Genomic DNA, 17,946 nt, shown 5'->3' on the forward strand with positions numbered 1-17,946 from the left:
GGGACGGGTGCTGAAGGCCCCGCCGCTGCCAGGGCCCGGCCGCGTGGCGCTCGGCCCCGACTGGGCGGGGCCTGCCGTGACTCCGCCCACTGAGCCGACCTGGCCACGCCCCCGCCCCGGCTCAGCCGCGTCCCGGGACCGGGAGCGAACCGAGACCGGGTCCGGGTCCGTCCCGCCCTGTTCCCGGTCTGAGCCCCGACCCGAGACCGGGTCCGGGTCCGTCCCGCCCTGTTCCCGGTCTGAGCCCCGACCCGAGACCGGGTCCGGGTCCGTCCCGCCCTGTTCCCGGTCTGAGCCCCGACCCGAGACCGGGTCCGGGTCCGTCCCGCCCTGTTCCCGGTCTGAGCCCCGACCCGAGACCGGGTCCGGGTCCGTCCCGCCCTGTTCCCGGTCTGAGCCCCGACCCGAGACCGGGTCCGGGTCCGTCCCGCCCTGTTCCCGGTCTGAGCCCCGGACCGAGCCTTGGTCCTTCCTGCCGTGCTCCCGGTGCCAGCCTCATCTGTGCCCGGGTCCGGGTCCGTCCCGCCGTGCCCCCCGTCTGAGCCTCGATCCGAGACCGGGTCCGGGTCCGTCCCGCCGTGCTCCCGGTCCTGATCCCGATCCGAGCCCGGTCCCAGTCTTTCCTGCCGTGTCCCCGGTGCCAGCCCCGGACTGGCTCCTCTGCACCATCTCCCTGCCCCGGTCCCGGTCATTCCCGCCGTGTTCCCGGTGCCAGCCCCGATCCGGGACGCTCCCGTCTTGTCCCGGTCCGGTTCCCCCGTGCCGTGTTGCCGACCCCGGTCCCGGTCATTCCCGCCGTGTCCCCGGTCCCGCCCCCCGGAGCCAAGCAGGACACGGTGCCACGGGGGTCCGAGGCTGCTTTATGAGGGCGCCCGGGCCGGCGGGCGAGCGGGGCGGGGGGAGGGCAGCGCTTCCCGGTACCGGCAGGAAAACGGGAGCCCCGGGGCGCCGGGCCCGGGGCGGGGGTCGGGCGGGTCGGGGACAGCCCCGGGCCCGCTGCTGGTTCCAGTTCCACCGTGTCCGCCTCTCCCGGCGCTGCTCCAAGCGGGGGCTCCGGTCACAGGGCCAGCACGGGGGGGAACACGGCCCCGTCTGCGGGGACACGGCGGGGTCAGAGGGGACACGGCGGGGACAGAGGGGGACACGGCAGGGACAGGGTGGGGTCAGAGGGGACACGGCGGGGTCAGGGGACACGGCGGGGACAGAGGACACGGCGGGGACAGGGGACACGGCGGGGACAGAGGGGACACGGTGGGGACAGGGTGGGGTCAGAGGGGACACGGCGGGGACAGGGGACACGGCGGGAACAGCGGTGACACTGCAGGGGACAGAGGGGACACGGCAGGGTCAGAGGGGACACGGCAGGGACAGCAGGGACAGGGTGGGGACAGAGGGGACACGGTGGGGACAGCGGTGACACTGCAGGGGACAGAGGGGACACAGAGAAGGAACAGGGGAAGGGGGCAGTGGCCAGGGGGGAACACAGTCCCCTCTGCAGTGACACCGCGGGGGCAGAGGGGACACGGCGGGGACAGAGGGGACACGGCGGGGTCAGAGGGGACTCGGCGGGGTCAGAGGGGACACGGTGGGGACACGGTGGGGACACGGCAGGGACAGAAGCGACAGGGTGGGGACAGCGGTGACACTGCAGGGGACAGAGGGGACACGGAGAAGGAACAGGGGGAGGGGGCAGTGGCCAGGGGGGAACACAGCCCCCTCTGCAGTGACACCGCGGGGGCAGAGGGGACACGGCGGGGACAGGGGACACGGCGGGGACAGCGGTGACACTGCAGGGGACAGAGGGGACACGGCAGGGTCAGAGGGGACACGGCAGGGACAGCAGGGACAGGGTGGGGACAGAGGGGACACGGTGGGGACAGCGGTGACACTGCAGGGGACAGAGGGGACACGGAGAAGGAACAGGGGAAGGGGGCAGTGGCCAGGGGGGAACACAGCCCCCTCTGCAGTGACACCGCGGGGGCAGAGGGGACACAGGGAGGGGGTGGCAGTGGCATCTTACGCTTGGGGCTGCTCTGGCTGTCGGGCTCGGGCACCTTCCAGTCCAGCTTGCGGCCCTTCTCGTAGAGCCCCTTGAGCACCTTGCGGAACTCCTCGGGCTCCGAGCCCTGCGGGCTCAGCTCCAGGTACTTGCGGTACAGCTGCAGCGCCGTCCGCGCGTCCTCGATGCTGTCGTGGGTCTCCCCCTGGATCTTCAGGTCTGCGGGGACACCCCTGGCTCAGCTCGGGGGGAACCGGGGGGGATCCGCCCCTTCCCGGCTCCAAGGGTTCGGCCACTGACCCAGGAAGTACCAGGCGAGGAAGCGCAGGGAGATCATCCTCTTCCTCGGGATGTGGAACAGGTACACGGTGTCGATCACCTGGTCCTTGGGCACCTGGGGAGGGGACGGGGTCCCGCTGTCGGGGCAGGGGGGCTGCGGACCCGACCTGGCCCCTCCCAGCCCCACCCCAGCCCCCCACCGTGGCCAGGGAGGGGGCTCAGGCTGTCACCATCAGGTTGATGACACGGAAGTCCTTCTGCAGCCCGTGGCCCACGAACTTGACGCCCACGTCGATGAGGAAACGCAGCTTCAGGTAAGTGGATTTGAGGGTGGTCAGGTGCTTGGAGGAGATCTTGGCATCCAGGTCTCCTGGCTTGATCCCGGAGTACTGGGTCAGGTAATCCACCACCTGCAGAGACCAGGGCACCTGGAGGGGGCTGGCAGGACCCAGGGGCTCCTCCTCCTCCCCAATTCCCCTGTCAGCACCCTGAGGAGGGGGCTGGTGTGCCCCAGGTGACCCTGGAGCACAGAGGTGTCCGGGTGAGGACACGGGAGTCCAGGTGAGACCACCACAGAGGACACAGGTGTCCATGGGGAGCACCTGGGTGTCTGAGTGAGGTCACCATAGAGAACACGGGAGTCCAGGTAAGGTCACCAAAGGGGACAAAGGAGTCCCTGGAGAGCACCCAGGTGTCCATGGGGAGCCCCCAGGTGCCCAGGTGAGCTCACCATGGAGAACACAGGTGCCCAGGTGAGGTCACTGTCACTGGTAGAGGAGGTCCATGTCCTTCCTGGGGGCCGGGGGAGCTGCGTGAGGCCAGGTGGACACCCCATACCTGCTCCTGGGTGGAGATGTAGTCATCGATGAAGGGGACGCCCTCGTTGGGGCCCTGCCCACGCACGCAGGTGATCCGGGCCACCGACATCTGGCTGGGCTTGATGGTGGACTTGGTGCCATCACTGCGCAGCTCGGCCTCCTCCTGCCACCAGGGACGGCAGACGCGGTGACCAACAGCCCCAGAGGGGCCGTCCCTGTCCCCCCTGTCCCCACCCCAGGGCCCCCCCACCTCGTTCAGCGTGACGAACTCGGCGTCCAGCCCCACCAGGTCTCCTGCCTGGGGCATCTCGTTCAGCATGAGGGGGATGAAGGTGGCGTGGCACTTGCGCTGCTTGCGGGCCAGCGAGGCTTCAGCCAGCAGCACGCTGGCCTCGATGGGGTTCTTGACTGTGCAGGGAAAGGGGAAGGAGCTGAGCGGAGCCGCGGCGGCGCCGGCCCCGCCGCCACTTCCACGCCGGGCACTCACTGACGAGGTTGTACTTGGCGTTGAGGTTCCTCCGGGCGTAGTAGAGGATGGCTGGAACCTTCCAGCTCATGTCAAACTGCACAGCCTCGCACTGCAGGGGAGGGGGGGGACGGTCAGGGGTGGCCTGGGTGGCTCCACGGGGTGGCCACGGTGTCACCTCGGTGCTCACCTTGTCCACGGGCTCGATGAGGAAGTCGTTGAAGAGGTACCACTGCTGGTGTGTGACTCCCTGGGGGGAAAGGCACAGCCTTAGGGGCCCCCCCGGGCCGGAGCAGTGACTCCTCTGCCCAGTTACCAGGGAAAGGAGGGTGTGACGATGCCATGTGGGAACCCCCGCCCTTCCTGGGACACTGTGGGGAAATCCCTGCTGCCCTGGGTGGTGACAAAGGACACGAAAGGATTGGGCTGGGGACGGGCTCCGGGCTCTGCCCGGCTCCCGAGCAAAACTCCAGGGAGATGCAAGAGATAAGAGACAGGGATGGAGCCTTGACACACTCTGGGAACTCCTGGCTTGGGCATCTCCAGCAGAAACCAGGACTGCCCAGACCAGCCCTTTCCTCGGGAAAGGAGAGATGACGTCCTTGCCCTTACCTGGAAGTACAAGGACAAGCTGGCACCGTGCCCGTGGCCAGGAGGAACCAGCCTGAGTGGGTGTGGGAAGAGGGTTTCTCCAGCCCTTCCCTCCCCGTGAGGGGCCCCAGCAGCTCTTGGCACCTTCAGCCAAACACTCAAGGCTTGGCTCGAGAGACCCGGGAATGACGGATCCCCCTCGGGGAGCCGGAGCCCGTGGGGTTCCTGCAGGCTCTCACCTCCTTCCGCTGGTGGTAGGTCTCTCCCACCTTGATGTGCCCCACCAGGCTGCCCCCGGTGCGCGAATCCAGGATGTGAACCACGGTGGCCATCAGGTCGTAGATGTACACGGACTCGGGGTCGTCCATCGGGCTCAGCTGTGGGAGGAACCGCGAGCGTCTGAGCCCCCAAACCCGGACGTTTCCCCGCTCCCCTGAGTTAACTCCTCATCATCTCTCTCAGCAGAAAGTGGTTCTGAGGCAGCTCTGTTCCCACAGCCCCACGTGCCCCTCTCGCTTCACCCACGCCGATTCTGTCGCTTTACCTCATCGCTCTCGCTCCAGTTGCTCACGTCGAGCTCTTTGCTCTTGGTCAACCTCATCTTGATGGCGTGAGGGATCCAAATGTTCTTCAGTTCCTCCACAGAAGCATACGAATGCCCCGTGTCGGGGTTCCCCAGATCCTTCCTGCACAGACAATGATGGAAAGCTGAGCTGGAGGGAGATGTCACCCAGGCCAGGACTCCCACCCAGCTGATTCCTGAAGTTTCTGTGGGAAGCTGGAGCTGCCTGGAGCAGGACTCTGGGAGAGGTGCTCAGCCCATGTGGTTTTGGGGCTTTTGTCGGTTAGAGAAGGGACGCGAGGTTGGGGGCTCAAAAAGAGGTGGGTGACAAAGGGGATGTGGTGCAGCCTCAGACAGGCAGGGTGTCAAATCAACGTAATTTAGATGTGAAATAGCCCGGAGAATCACCCAGGAGGTGTCACTGCTCAGAGGCACCACCCCAGGAACAGAATCCCAGCATCCTTGAGGTTGGAAAAGCTTTCCAAGACCATCAAAAGTCCAACCTCTGGCCAATCCCCACCTTGTCACCCAGACCAGAGTGCCACATCCTGTCATTCCTTGGACACCTCCAGGGATGGTGATTCCACCGCCTCCCTGGGCAGGACCAAACTCTTTCCATGAAGAAATTCCTCCTGAATTTCCACCTACCACTCCCCGAGAGTGATCTCCTTTCCCTTGGTGATGTCGAAGCCTCCTCTCTTCATCATGGCTTTCTGGAAGGAATACTGGCAACGAAACACAGGCAAGCATCAGCACACGGTGACAGGCCAGCCCTGGGGACACGTGGGTGACACAGCCAGGCCAGGAGCAGGGAAAACACAGGGTGTGACAGTTGGTGATAGGGGAAAAAAGCAAGGGAAACCCAAAGTCCCAAGGTCACCGCTTTTGGTGCTCCCGGGGGACTGGGGGAAGGACAAAGTGACTCCTGCAGTCCCTTCAGCTCTGCCACGCCAGGAGATCTCGGTCTTTTCCAACTGCAAAGGCGCAGACCGTGCCACAGGCGTGACCTGATTGCAGCGGGGTCCTCTGTGAGCACGGCTCAGGTGGAGGGAGAGAGGCCAGAGACAGCGAGAGCAGAGCCAAAACCTCGGCGGGGCCGGGCAGCGCAACCCCCGCGCGCCAGGAGAACCGGCCCCCGAGTGTCTCCCCCACCTCAGCCTGTGTCTTCCAGAAATCTGCCTCCTTGGAGCTGTTCACCTCGCAGTTAATGACCAGCACGTCCGGCAGGCAGCGGATGTTCCGGGTCTGCACCTGCGGGGAGAGCGGGGAGATGGAAACGGAGCAGGATTTGGGACATCCGAGGACACCTCGGGCTGCATCCCTTGGGGGGGCACTTCCAGGACAACAGGGCTGCTCCAGCAGCTCCTGGGGGGTTGTTTTTCCCTGCTGGATCCTTGCCCTTGCGAGAGGAATTCACAGAGCCCAGGGAATACCCCGTGGCTGCCAGCCGGGCCAGGAACCGAATCTCTGGCATCCGCTCAGGAGGTTCCCTGGTGACTCACGGAGAAACTGCCCCCCTCACGCCCGTGTCCCACACCCCTCACGCCTGTCCCCCGCTCCCAGGCTCACCGTGGGCTGGTATTTCTCACAGTTCTCACACCAGGCTTGCGTGTTCTGCTCCAAGCAGATGCTGCGCTTTAAAATTTGGGCGAATTCGTAATCCTTGGCTGGTTTTTCTGCAGGGAGAAAGGAGAATAACGTCACCTCCCCAGCACACAAACCTTGACCAGCTGAGCTCAGCCAAACCTCTGGGGTTTTCCTCGCAACCACCAGCCAGAAGGTCAAGCCCCAAATGTGTCCTTCTGAAGCCAAAAGCTGGGCTGGTTGGAAACCCATTCCTGGAGCTGAGGCAGCTCCTGGCTGTGGGTGTGTTCCAGCTGGAAAAATCACGGATAACCAACCCCACCCAGCTGGGGGTGCTGGGCCCTGCTGTTACCGGTGCTGTCGGGGTAGGAGAGGGTGAAGAGCAGCGTGGAGGACACACGGACGGTCTCCTTCCCGCAGCGACACATGCTGCAGTTCTCCATCTCACAGCTGAACAGCTGCCCGATGACCGAGTCCCCCGAGGAGCCAAAGCTGCTGGAAAAACAGCACTGGGATCAACAGAGATCCCTAAGCTGGGGACCCACAGCTCAGGCTCCCAAATTCCAGCAGATTTTGGGGAATCAGCCATCCAAGCAATCCTGACCCCCTGAGCCCCTCTGGAAGCTCAGCTGGTGCCCTCTGTAAAGCCCCAAACCTCCTTTAGGGGGGCAGAGGCTTCCCACGGATCATGGATCCCTCAGGGGCATGAGCGGCACAAAAGTTTCCCCAGGGATGGGTGGGGGTCTCGGGGGACCTGTCCCCCTCCTTGGTTGGGTCATTCCCGGTGCCATTCCCGGGCCTCACCTGCTGCCAGCCCCCCGGTAGGCCTGGGGTCCCTCCTGCTCCTGGGTTTCCTGGTGCAGCTGAGTCAGGATGAAACGGTTCCAGCTCTGAATCAGCCGCCCCAGGTTCACCTTCCCCGTGGCTTCGTCCGAGTCTGCCAGGATCAGGCCCAGCGCCGACGCCTCCGGGATGGTGCGGAAAGCCCGCAGAAAGTTGCTCCCCTGGGCATGGGGCAAGAGCAAGGTGTCACCGAGGTCAAGTGACAGGAGTTTCCATCACCAGCACCGCTCCCGTTCCTCTGCCGTGACCCTCTGGGCAGCACGGACCTGGCAGGGGTCTCCTCGGGACAGGTCCAGCATGTGGAAGAGCAAACCCAGCTCGCAGCCCAGGCAGAATTCCTTCTGGCACAGGTGGTTCTGCACCAGGCAGCGGACTGGCTCCAGGAAATACAGCACCTGGCAGAGACCCAGCGGTCAGGGGGGGTTCTGGGGGGGTCAGGGGGGTTCTGGGGGGGTCAGGGTGGGACCGGAGCAGCTCCCACCTGGATCATGCAGTTGCAGTAGGCGTTGGGAATGTGGGGCTCCAGCCCCGCAAACAGCGTCTTGTTGTAATGCTTGAAGTCAAAATCCTCCAGCCCCAGCTTGGAGTATTTGATGGTGACCTGAGCAGAGAGGTGAGAGGTGAAACAAACACCTCCCCACGCCCCCCGTGGGACCCTCGGTGCTCCCCACCGTGCCCCCCAAGGCCACCACCTTCCTGTACTTCTTGGCCACCCTGTAGAGGTGCGGCTCCTCCTCGCGCCCGATCGGGGACTCGGGGACTTGGCTGAAGGTGTCGAACTCGTTGTCCATCTCCTTTAACCGATAAGGAATCTTGGAGAAGGCAGAGAGAAGGGGTGAGCAGCTGACCCCTGAGGCAAGGAGAAGCCCCACAGGCAACCCCTGGGTTTTCCTGCCTCCCTGAATGAGCAAAGGGATCCACCAGCAGGGAGTGGGGCCCTCCCTGGACCTGCACGAGGCCTCTGCACCTTCCTGCTCGCAGGGATTTGTCACTGTGGGGAAGCACGGGGGCAGTGCTTTCCCAAGGGCGAGGGACGTGCCGTGAACCTCCCAACCGGACAGCTCAGACCTTCCCTGCCCACAGAGCCACGGAGGGATGGAACTGGGAAAACTCCATCCCTTTCCCTGCTCAGGAGAAGCTGCCGCCTCCAAACCACACCTGCAGCGTCCCAAGGGAATTCCACCTCTTGTCCCCATCCCTGAAAGCTCCCTCAGCACACGGAGAGCTCCGTCCTTTCCCAGGCTGCAGAGCTCCACCCTCCCAAAATGCCCAAAATTCCCTCCTGGGAGTGGGTACCTGGTTACGGAGCTTGGTCCTGGGGTTTGGGGCGTAGCCGATGAATCCCACCTTCTTCATGGTGCGCAGGATCTCGGGATCGACCGGGGGGGCTCGCCTGGAAACACCCCCTGACTCAGAGCAGCATCTCTCACCCACCCTGAGGGTGGTCCTGAGCACTGCCCCCTCCTCAGCCCTTCCCCAGGTTTGTTTTCCATCCCTCCCAGGGCAGCAGAGGTGTTGGGAAGAGGGAAAAGGAGATCCCACGTGGGCAGAGCCAGGATCCCAGTGGGAGTGGGAGGGAAGGAGCTTGGACCATGTCCCACCATCCTCACACCTGCCCAGGCACACCTCCACTGCAGGGACCTCATCTGGGGTTTACAGGCAAGCAAGAATGATGCCTTCAGTGCTTTAGTGTGAAACTCTAAACTCCGTGGCCTGCCAGCTGCTGTTTTCCCATTTTATCCAGGAAAACAATTCCTCTCTAGGCCTGAAACTCAAGGACACCTGCTTGTCTCAGGCCCCCAGAGATGGAAAAAACAGTGAATGGGGAAGGGGACGAAACTTGGAGTAAATTACTTCATTACCTGAAACTAATTGGAGGATTAACCCCTGATTTGCAAATGGACCAAACTTAAAATCATCTGAAAAACCATCTATAGTGTAACCCCTCGGAGGCTTTTGAGCACCCGAGGTGCCCCTACTGAAAACCTTCAACAAATCCCCACTTTTATTCTCTTAATCTTGTCTAGCCTCAGTTTTAGGCAGCCACTCCAAGGCAAGAGCTAGCCTTTCCCGAGCCGTTTTCCCGGGAGAGGCCGGGCATTACCGCGGCGCCGGGGCGGAGTTGGCGGCGGGCCAGTCGGAGAGCAGCGCGTCGCTGGTCAGCGGCACCGGGATGAGCGACAGCGGCACCAGGTCCTGGTTCCAGTCCAGGTGTGGCAGCGTGTCCACCATGCAGGGCAAGGCAAAGTCGGTCTCCCGGGAGTAGGCGTTGAAGGTCACCTCCGGAGAGTCGGCCCAGAGGTGGACGCAGCCCTCGGAGTCGCCGAAGGCCAGCGCCTGCTTGCTGGCCGACACGTCGAAGGTCATGATGAGCGGCCCCACGGTGTTGACGTGGAAGATGTCGGCGGGGTTGGCCAGCCCGGTGGGCTCGCAGAACTGGCACTGGCCTGGCAAGAGGGAAAAGGGGCACAGCAAAGTGGGAATCGGCTCCTGGTGGCACACAGGTCTTGCGCCACGGGAAGTGGCCGGACGCGGGGCAGCGGCACTCGGATCATCGTGGGATGTTCTGAGTGGGAAGGGAGCCAAAAGCTCCTGGCCCAGAGGACAAGCCCAAAAGTTCCTCAGATCACCAAATCCCAACACTTGAGCGCGTTCTCCAAGCACTCCCTGAGCTCTCAAATAACGGAATATCCTGAGCTGAAAAAAAACTCACAAGGATCAAAGCCCAACTCCTGGCCCAAAGGACAAACCCAAAACCTCCCCAGCCCCCGAATCCCAACACCTGAGAGCGTTCTCCAAGCACTCCCTGACCTCTCAAATAGAATATCCTGAGCTGAAAAGAGCTCACAAGCATCCTCGAGTCCAACTCTTGGCCCAGCACAGAACAAGCCCAAAAGTTCCTCAGATCCCGAAATCCCAACACCTGAGAGCGTTCTCTAAGCACTCCCTGACCTCCACAATCATGGAATATTCTGAGCTGAAAGGAACTCACAAGGATCAAAGTCTTGGGCAAGACAAGCCCAAAACTTCCCCAGTCCCCAAATCCCAACACCTGAGAGCGTTGTCCAAACACTCCAGGACCTCCAGAGTCATTGAAAATCCTGAGTGGAAAGGAACTCACGAGGATCCTCCAGTCCAACTCCTGTCCTTGCACAGGACAAGCCCAAAAATTCCCCAAATCCCCAGATCCCAACACCTGCTTAAGGATTTGATCATCCAAACACTCCCTGACCTGCAGGATCACGGGATATCCTGAGCTGCATGAGACCCACAAGGATGAAAGTCCAACTCCTGTCCTTGCACAGGACACTCCAAAATCCCACCCTGTGCCTGAGAGAGCTGCTCAAACACTCCTGGAGCTCTGGTAGCCTTGGGACCGTGCCCAAGAGCCCGTTCCGTGCCCAGCCACCCTCTGGACGAAAAACCCTTTCCCAAAATCCCATCATAAAACCTTTCCCAAAATCCCATCATAAAACCTTTCCCAAAATCCCATCATAAAACCTTTCCCAAAATCCCATCATAAACCCTTTCCCAAAATCCCATCATGAGCCCTTTCCCAAAATCCCATCATAAACCCTTTCCCAAAATCCCATCATGAGCCCTTTCCCAAAATCCCATCATAAACCCTTTCCCAAAATCCCATCATAAACCCTTTCCCAAAATCCCATCACAAGCCCTTTCCCAAAATCCCATCATAAACCCTTTCCCAAAATCCCATCATAAAACCTTTCCCAAAATCCCATCATAAACCCTTTCCCAAAATTCCATCATAAAACCTTTCCCAAAATCCCATCATAAACCCTTTCCCAAAATCCCATCATGAACCCTTTCCCAAAATCCCATCATAAAACCTTTCCCAAAATCCCATCATAAACCCTTTCCCAAAATCCCATCGTTAACCCTTTCTTGCGAGGTCTCCCCTCATCCTGCTCTGCTCCGGGCTGACTCATCCCACGGGATCCAACCCTGGGCACAGCGGAGCTCCCCGCACCTGTCTGGGAGATGATGGCCAGGCGGGAGGTGTAGGTGGGGATGAAGCGCAGGAAGAAGGGGTCGATGTGGACCTGCAGGGGGGTGGTGGCCCTCATCATCCGCAGGTCGTACACCTTGAGGAAGCGGTCGCAGGCCAGGCCGTTCATGCGGCTGGAGAAGCCGCAGGTCACCAGCAGGTTCCCGTGCACGTCAAAGTCCGACAGGCTCCCGGAGTGGGCGTCGAACTCGTGCTCCACCGCGAAGGTGCGCAGGTCGCGCAGGGACACCTGAGAGGGGACGTCCTGGCCGTGGCCACCCGGCCTCTGGAGCTCCGGGAAGAGCCCAAATCCCGGGATATCCCCCCCTGAACCGGAGTTACCTTGCCCGAGGTGTGGCCGCAGAAGAAGAAGCGGTTGGATTGCCTCATGATGGTGATGCCCGGCACCTCCACGGTGTACTGGGAAGGGAAGGGATGAGATGGGATGGAAAAGGATGGAAGGGGAAAGGGGGAAAAAAAGGGGGGAAAAAGAGGGAAGGGAAGGGAAGGGAAGGGAAGGGAAGGGAAGGGAAGGGAAGGGAAGGGAAGGGAAGGGAAGGGAAGGGAAGGGAAGGGAAGGGAAGGGAAGGGAAGGGAAGGGAAGGGAAGGGAAGGGAAGGGAAGGGAAGGGAAGGGAAGGGAAGGGAAGGGAAGGGAAGGGAAGGGAAGGGAAGGGAAGGGAAGGGAAGGGAAGGGAAGGGAAGGGAAGGGAAGGGAAGGGAAGGGAAGGGAAGGGAAGGGAAGGGAAGGGAAGGGAAGGGAAGGGAAGGGAAGGGAAGGAAGGGAAGGGAAGGGAAGGGAAGGGAAGGGAAGGGAAGGGAAGGGAAGGGAAGGGAAGGGAAGGGAAGGGAAGGGAAGGGAAGGGAAGGAAGGGAAGGGAAGGGAAGGGAAGGGAAGGGAAGGGAAGGGAAGGGAAGGGAAGGGAAGGGAAGGGAAGGGAAGGGAAGGGAAGGGAAGGGAAGGGAAGGGAAGGGAAGAGAAGAGAAGAGAAGAGAAGAGAAGAGAAGAGAAGAGAAGAGAAGAGAAGAGAAGAGAAGAGAAGAGAAGAGAAGAGAAGAGAAGAGAAGAGAAGAGAAGAGAAGAGAAGAGAAGAGAAGAGAAGAGAAGAGAAGAGAAGAGAGAAGAGTAAAACAGGGAAGAGCAGAGAGGACCAGAAAAGAGCAGGGAGAAATCCCAGAGCGAAGCTCCAGCGAGCAGCCCCAGCCCAGCCGCACCTTCTGCGTCTCCTGCACGGTGCCGAGGTCGATCTCCAGGACGTGGTTGTGCAGGCCGGCCACCAGCAGGGTGTTGTTGTCAGTCAGCAGGAGGCTGTGCATGTCCTCGGATTCATCCATGCTGGGGGACACGCAGGACACCCTCAGGCTCCTGCCCGGCTGCGGGAGGGATCCCCGAAGGGCTGGAAGGGCCAGGAGCACTCACAGGTAGTCGAAAATGATGAGGCCGCCCCGGGACAGGTACTTGAGGTTGGTTTTGGTGAGGAAGAGGACGCCGTTCTCCAGGCTCTGGATCTGGCGGATGTCGTCGCTGCTGTTCACCTGGAAGGACGAGTAGCGCTCCAGCGTCGGCCCGAAGAAGGAGGTGGCGTGGCCCTGAAAGGAGAGGGGACAGGGATGTCACAACCCCCCGGGACAGGGATGTCACAACCCCCCGGGACAGGGATGTCACAACCCCCCAGGACAGGGATGTCACGACCCCCCGCGACAGGGATGTCACAACCCCCCGGGACAGGGATGTCACAACCCCCCAGGACAGGGATGTCACAGCCCCCCAGGACAGGGATGTCACAACCCCCCCAGGACAGGGGGGTGTGACACAGCCCAGCCTGGCTAATTGATCAAAATAATTATATAATTATATAATATATTATTATATAATATATTATATATATTATTATTATTATATAATATATATATAATATATTATTATATAATATATTATATATATTATTATTATAATATAATATATATTATATATTATTATATAATATATTACATATATTATTATTATAATATATATTATATATTATTATATAATATATTACATATATTATTATTATAATAATATATATTTTTATTTTATATTATTATATATTATTATTAATATTGTTGTATTATTATATAGTATATATTATTATATTATAATATATATTATATATTAAATAATATACATATTATAATATATATAATATATATTATTATATATACTATTATATAATATATTATTATATAATTACATATTAAATAGATAAATATAAATATATATTATTTATAAATATAAATATTCATTATAAACATAAATATATATTAAAATTCTATATTATAGATTATATATAATAAATATGTAATTATACAATTAAATAATTAATAATTATAATTATTATAACATAATTATATAATATATAATTATAATTAATATAATTAATATAATTATCCTATTATTATAATACTTATAATTATATAATAATATAATAATTAATTAAAATAATAATTATTATATAATTATATAATATGTATATATAATATGTAATTATATATACAATATATATAAATATATATATATTTATAATATGTATAAAAATAATTATATAATTAATTATAATAATAGTTATTATAATAATAGTTATTATCATCATTATTATAATACTTATAACTATAATTATATAATATATATTATATATTATTTAAAATATTATTTGTAAATATTAAAATGCTGATGTTAATACTAAAGCATTAACATCAATATTTTTATGAATAAAATTTAATTAATATTAATTAATAATGTTAATATATTATTAATATAGTTAATGCTATTAATGATAATATGTTAAAATATTATTTTTAAATATTAAAAATATTATTAAAATATTAAATATTAATATCCATATTTTAGATTAATAAATTTAATTAATATTAATAATGTTACTATTAATACTTATTAATATACTTATATACTTATTATACTTATATACTTATATACTTATATACTTATACTATTGTACTTATTAATATACTGGATACTATTAATAATAATATAAAATAATATTAAATATTATTTTAAATATTAAAAATTCTTCTTTAAATATTAATATTAAGTATAAAATTTCGTTATTAAAATATTAAAATATTAAATAAATATTTATTAAAATATTAATATTAAAATTTAATCTTTTATTATTTTAATATTAAAATATTAATATTAAATTTTAAAAAAATTCTATTTTTCAGCTCCTGTAGTGCTTTGTGCACAACTCTAAAACTCCACAGCCTTTCAGCTGCTGCTCTCCCATTTCCTTCAGACAAAACAATTCCTCTCTGGGCCTGAAACTCAAGGACACCTGACTGGCTCAGGCCCTGAAAAATGCAAACAAAAAGTGAATTGTGGGGAGCAAAGCGGAGCAAAATGTGTTTGAATTCCCTGTGAGGCTCCTGCACTGCCCAAGGTGTTTCCTTTGAAGGGTTTTTAATAAATATCTGGTTTTATCTTTTCATTCTGGTCCAGGAAACCTCTCCAGGCATCACCGGGTGAGTTTTGCTCTCCTTCCCAACACACCCTGTCCTGTGACCCCATCAAACCTCAGAGCCTCCCCAGGGATGCCCAAAACCTCTCCAGAGCTGCCCAAAAACTCTCAAGAGCTTCCAAAACCTCTCCAGAGCTGCCCAAACCTCTCCAGAGCTGCCCAAAACCTCTCCAGAGCTTCCAAAACCTCTCCAGAACTGCCCAAAACCTCTCCAGAGCTTCCAAAACCTCTCCAGAACTGCCCAAAACCTCTCCAGAGCTTCCAAAACCTCTCCAGAACTGCCCAAAAACTCTCCAGAGCTTCCAAAAAACTCTCCAGAGCTTCCAAAAAACTCTCCAGAGCTGCCCAAAACCTCTCCAGAGCTGCCAAAAACCTCTCCAGAGCTTCCAAAACCTCTCCAGAGCTTCCAAAACCTCTCCAGAGCTTCCAAAAAACTCTCCAGAGCTGCCCAAACCTCTCCAGAACTGCCCAAACCTCTCCAGAACTGCCCAAACCTCTCCAGAGCTTCCCAAAACCTCTCCAGAGCTTCCAAAACCTCTCCAGAGCTGCCCAAACCTCTCCAGAACACCCAAAAACCTCTCCAGAGCCTCCCAAGCCTCTTCCGAGCTTCCAAACCTCCCCCAAGCTTCCAAAAAAACTCTCAAGGTTCTGAAAAACCTCTCCAGAGCTTCCCAAAAACCTCTTGAGATTCCATAAAACCTCTTCAGAGCTTCCCAAACCTCTCCAGAGCACCCAAAAACCTCTCAAGCTTTTGAGAAACCTCTCCAGAGCTTCCCAAACCTCTCCAGAGCTTCCCAAACCTCTCAGATCTTCCAAAAAAACCTCTCAAGCTTCCCTTAAACCTCTCCAGAGCTTCCCAAAACCTCTCCAGAGCTTCCCAAACCTCTCCAGATCTTCCCAAACCTCTCCAGAGCTTCCCCAAAACCTCTTGAGATTCCATAAAACCTCTCCAGATCTTCCCAAACCTCTCCAGAGCTTCCCCAAAACCTCTTGAGATTCCATAAAACCTTTCCAGAGCTTCCCCAAAACCTCTTGAGATTCCATAAAACCTCTCTAGAGCTTCCCAAACCTCTCCAGATCTTCCCAAACCTCTCCAGAGCTTCCCCAAAACCTCTTGAGATTCCATAAAACCTCTCCAGAGCTTCCCAAACCTCTCCAGATCTTCCCAAACCTCTCCAGAGCTTCCCCAAAACCTCTTGAGATTCCATAAAACCTCTCCAGAGCTTCCCAAACCTCTCCAGATCTTCCCAAACCTCTCCAGAGCTGCCCCAAAACCTCTTGAGATTCCATAAAACCTCTCCAGAGCTTCCCAAACCTCTCCAGATCTTCCCAAACCTCTCCAGAGCTTCCCCAAAACCTCTTGAGATTCCATAAAACCTCTCTAGAGCTTCCCAAACCTCTCCAGATCTTCCCAAACCTCTCCAGAACACCCCAAAACCTCTTGAGATTCCATAAAACCTCTCCAGAGCTTCCCAAACCTCTCCAGATCTTCCCAAACCTCTCCAGAGCTTCCCCAAAACCTCTTGAGATTCCATAAAACCTCTCCAGAGCTTCCCAAACCTCTTCCAAGCTTCCCAAACCTCTCCAGAACACCCAAAAACCTCTCCAGAGCTTCCCAAAACCTCTCCAGAGCTTCCCAAAAACTCTCTAGAGCTTCCCAAACCTCTCCAGATCTTCCCAAACCTCTCCAGAACACCCAAAAACCTCTCCAGAGCTTCCCAAACCCCTCCCGAGCTCCCCACCTACCCCGTGGTTGCCAACCCACAGCATCTCCTCGTGCAGGTCGAAGTGGGAGACGGAGACGGGCACGCCGACCTCGGAGACGGCGGTGTGCAGCTCGCTGTACATCCCCTCCATCAGGTGCACCGACTCCGGTACCGGGAGCCCCTCCAGGGACACCCCCTCGGGGTCCAGCTCCACCAGGTTGGGGTTCAGGTGCGGGTCCAGCACCGGCTCCAGCGCGGGGTGAAGCGGCGGCGCGAACTCGGCCAGGGAGGGGTTGAGCCCTTCGAAATTCATGGTGAATGCCGGCCTTGGGGAGGGAAAAGGGAGCGGGGATCGGTGCTCGGGGACACCGGGAGAGCTCGGAATGGGGGGTGGGAACGGCGGCGGGAATCGCCCGGGGGATGAGGCTGGGAAATCCCGGAGATCGGGGATCAGAGCGCCGGGAGCTGCCGGGGGAAGGGGCCTGGGGTGGTCGCAGGGTACCGGGAAGGGGTCTCGGGGCACCGGGAAGGGGTCTCAGGGTACCGGGAAGGGGTCTCGGGGCACCGGGAAGGGGTCTCTGGGTACCGGGAAGGGGTCTCAGGGCACCGGGAAGGGGTCACAGGGTACCGGGCAGTGGTCCCTGGGCACCGGGCAGTGTCCCTGGGCACCGGGCAGGGGTCGCAGGGCACCGGGCAGTGTCCCTGGGCACCGGGCAGTGGTCCCTGGGCACCGGGCAGGGGTCGCAGGGCACCGGGCAGTGTCCCTGGGCACCGGGCAGTGTCCCTGGGCACCGGGCAGGGGTCGCAGGGCACCGGGCAGTGTCCCTGGGCACCGGGCAGTGGTCCCTGGGCACCGGGCACCCTCCCATGGAGCCAAACCGGGCCCCGCCCCGCCCCCGGGGCTTCGGGCCAGCCCCGCACCCGCCGCTTTTATCACCGCTGCCCCACACCGAACGCGCCGGCGGGATCGGCGGTATCGGCAGCTGCAGTCCCGGGCGGGGCGCGGGGGGCCCGGCCCGAGCGGCCGCTCTCACCGAGCCCGGAGCCGCCACCCACAAGCCGCCGCGCGCGCCGTTACCGAGCCGCCGCGGGCAGAGCCGCGCCAGGGCCGCGCTGCCGGGCTCGTCCCGCTGCGCCGCCGCGGCCGGGCCGGGGCCGGGGCCGCTCCCGCCGTCGCTACGGCAACCGCGCCCCCTGCCCGGTAAACCGGGCCCGCCCCGGGCCGCCGACCAATGGCAGCGCCGAGCGCTGGGCGCCTGCCAATCAGCGCCCGAGGGAGGCGGGACTAAGCGGCGCGGCGGGACGGGGCGGCGCACGGGTCAAAAAGTGTGAAATCGGGAGGTTCGCGGCGGGGCTGCCCCGGGGGGAGTCCCGGGACCCCCGGGCCCCTCTCAGACCCCTGAGAGGTGACACTGGTGACACGTGCGGCCTGTAGGCTCCCACGGGTGTCACGCGGCACCCTGCGAGAGCCTCCGGTGTCCAACGGATGTCACAGAGCAGCCCGCGGCATCCACGGTGCCCGCGGGGGTCGCGCAGCGTCCTCTGTGTCCCCAAGTGTCCCCAAGTGTCCCC

The 17,946-nt window shown here is 57.2% G+C and overlaps 1 protein-coding gene across 12 annotated transcripts; it reads right to left on the bottom strand.

Moving 5' to 3' along the window:
- Window positions 1–840: 840 nt before the first annotated feature.
- On the bottom strand, window positions 841–17,611 carry PAN2 (poly(A) specific ribonuclease subunit PAN2). Of its 12 annotated transcripts, none has more exons than XR_015281265.1 (26): window positions 17,453–17,593; window positions 16,415–16,700; window positions 12,571–12,740; window positions 12,366–12,486; window positions 11,494–11,571; window positions 11,134–11,401; window positions 9,247–9,589; window positions 8,439–8,535; window positions 7,835–7,954; window positions 7,624–7,743; window positions 7,409–7,537; window positions 7,104–7,303; window positions 6,652–6,791; window positions 6,285–6,391; window positions 5,868–5,966; window positions 5,364–5,440; window positions 4,698–4,839; window positions 4,393–4,530; window positions 3,753–3,812; window positions 3,584–3,674; window positions 3,347–3,504; window positions 3,116–3,259; window positions 2,479–2,688; window positions 2,300–2,393; window positions 2,021–2,218; window positions 841–1,092 (listed from the first exon to the last, which is right to left on the bottom strand). XR_015281265.1 is itself a non-coding variant. In XM_086870221.1 (26 exons), exons 2-26 carry the CDS (start codon window positions 16,685–16,687, stop codon window positions 1,058–1,060), a joined length of 3,585 nt encoding a protein of 1,194 aa, XP_086726347.1. In that variant the 5' UTR covers window positions 16,688–16,700; window positions 17,453–17,611; the 3' UTR covers window positions 841–1,057. The 12 variants fall into 12 exon arrangements, 8 of the variants coding, with proteins under 8 accessions (XP_086726347.1, XP_086726351.1, XP_086726352.1 ...); XR_015281263.1 differs by having other exon boundaries at window positions 6,652–6,794; XR_015281266.1 differs by having other exon boundaries at window positions 17,409–17,538.
- Window positions 17,612–17,946: the final 335 nt, after the last annotated feature.

The sequence above is a fragment of the Cyanistes caeruleus genome, chromosome 32 (genome assembly GCF_971803275.1).
Source record: "Cyanistes caeruleus chromosome 32, bCyaCae1.hap1.1, whole genome shotgun sequence".
Lineage (NCBI taxonomy): Eukaryota > Metazoa > Chordata > Aves > Passeriformes > Paridae > Cyanistes > Cyanistes caeruleus.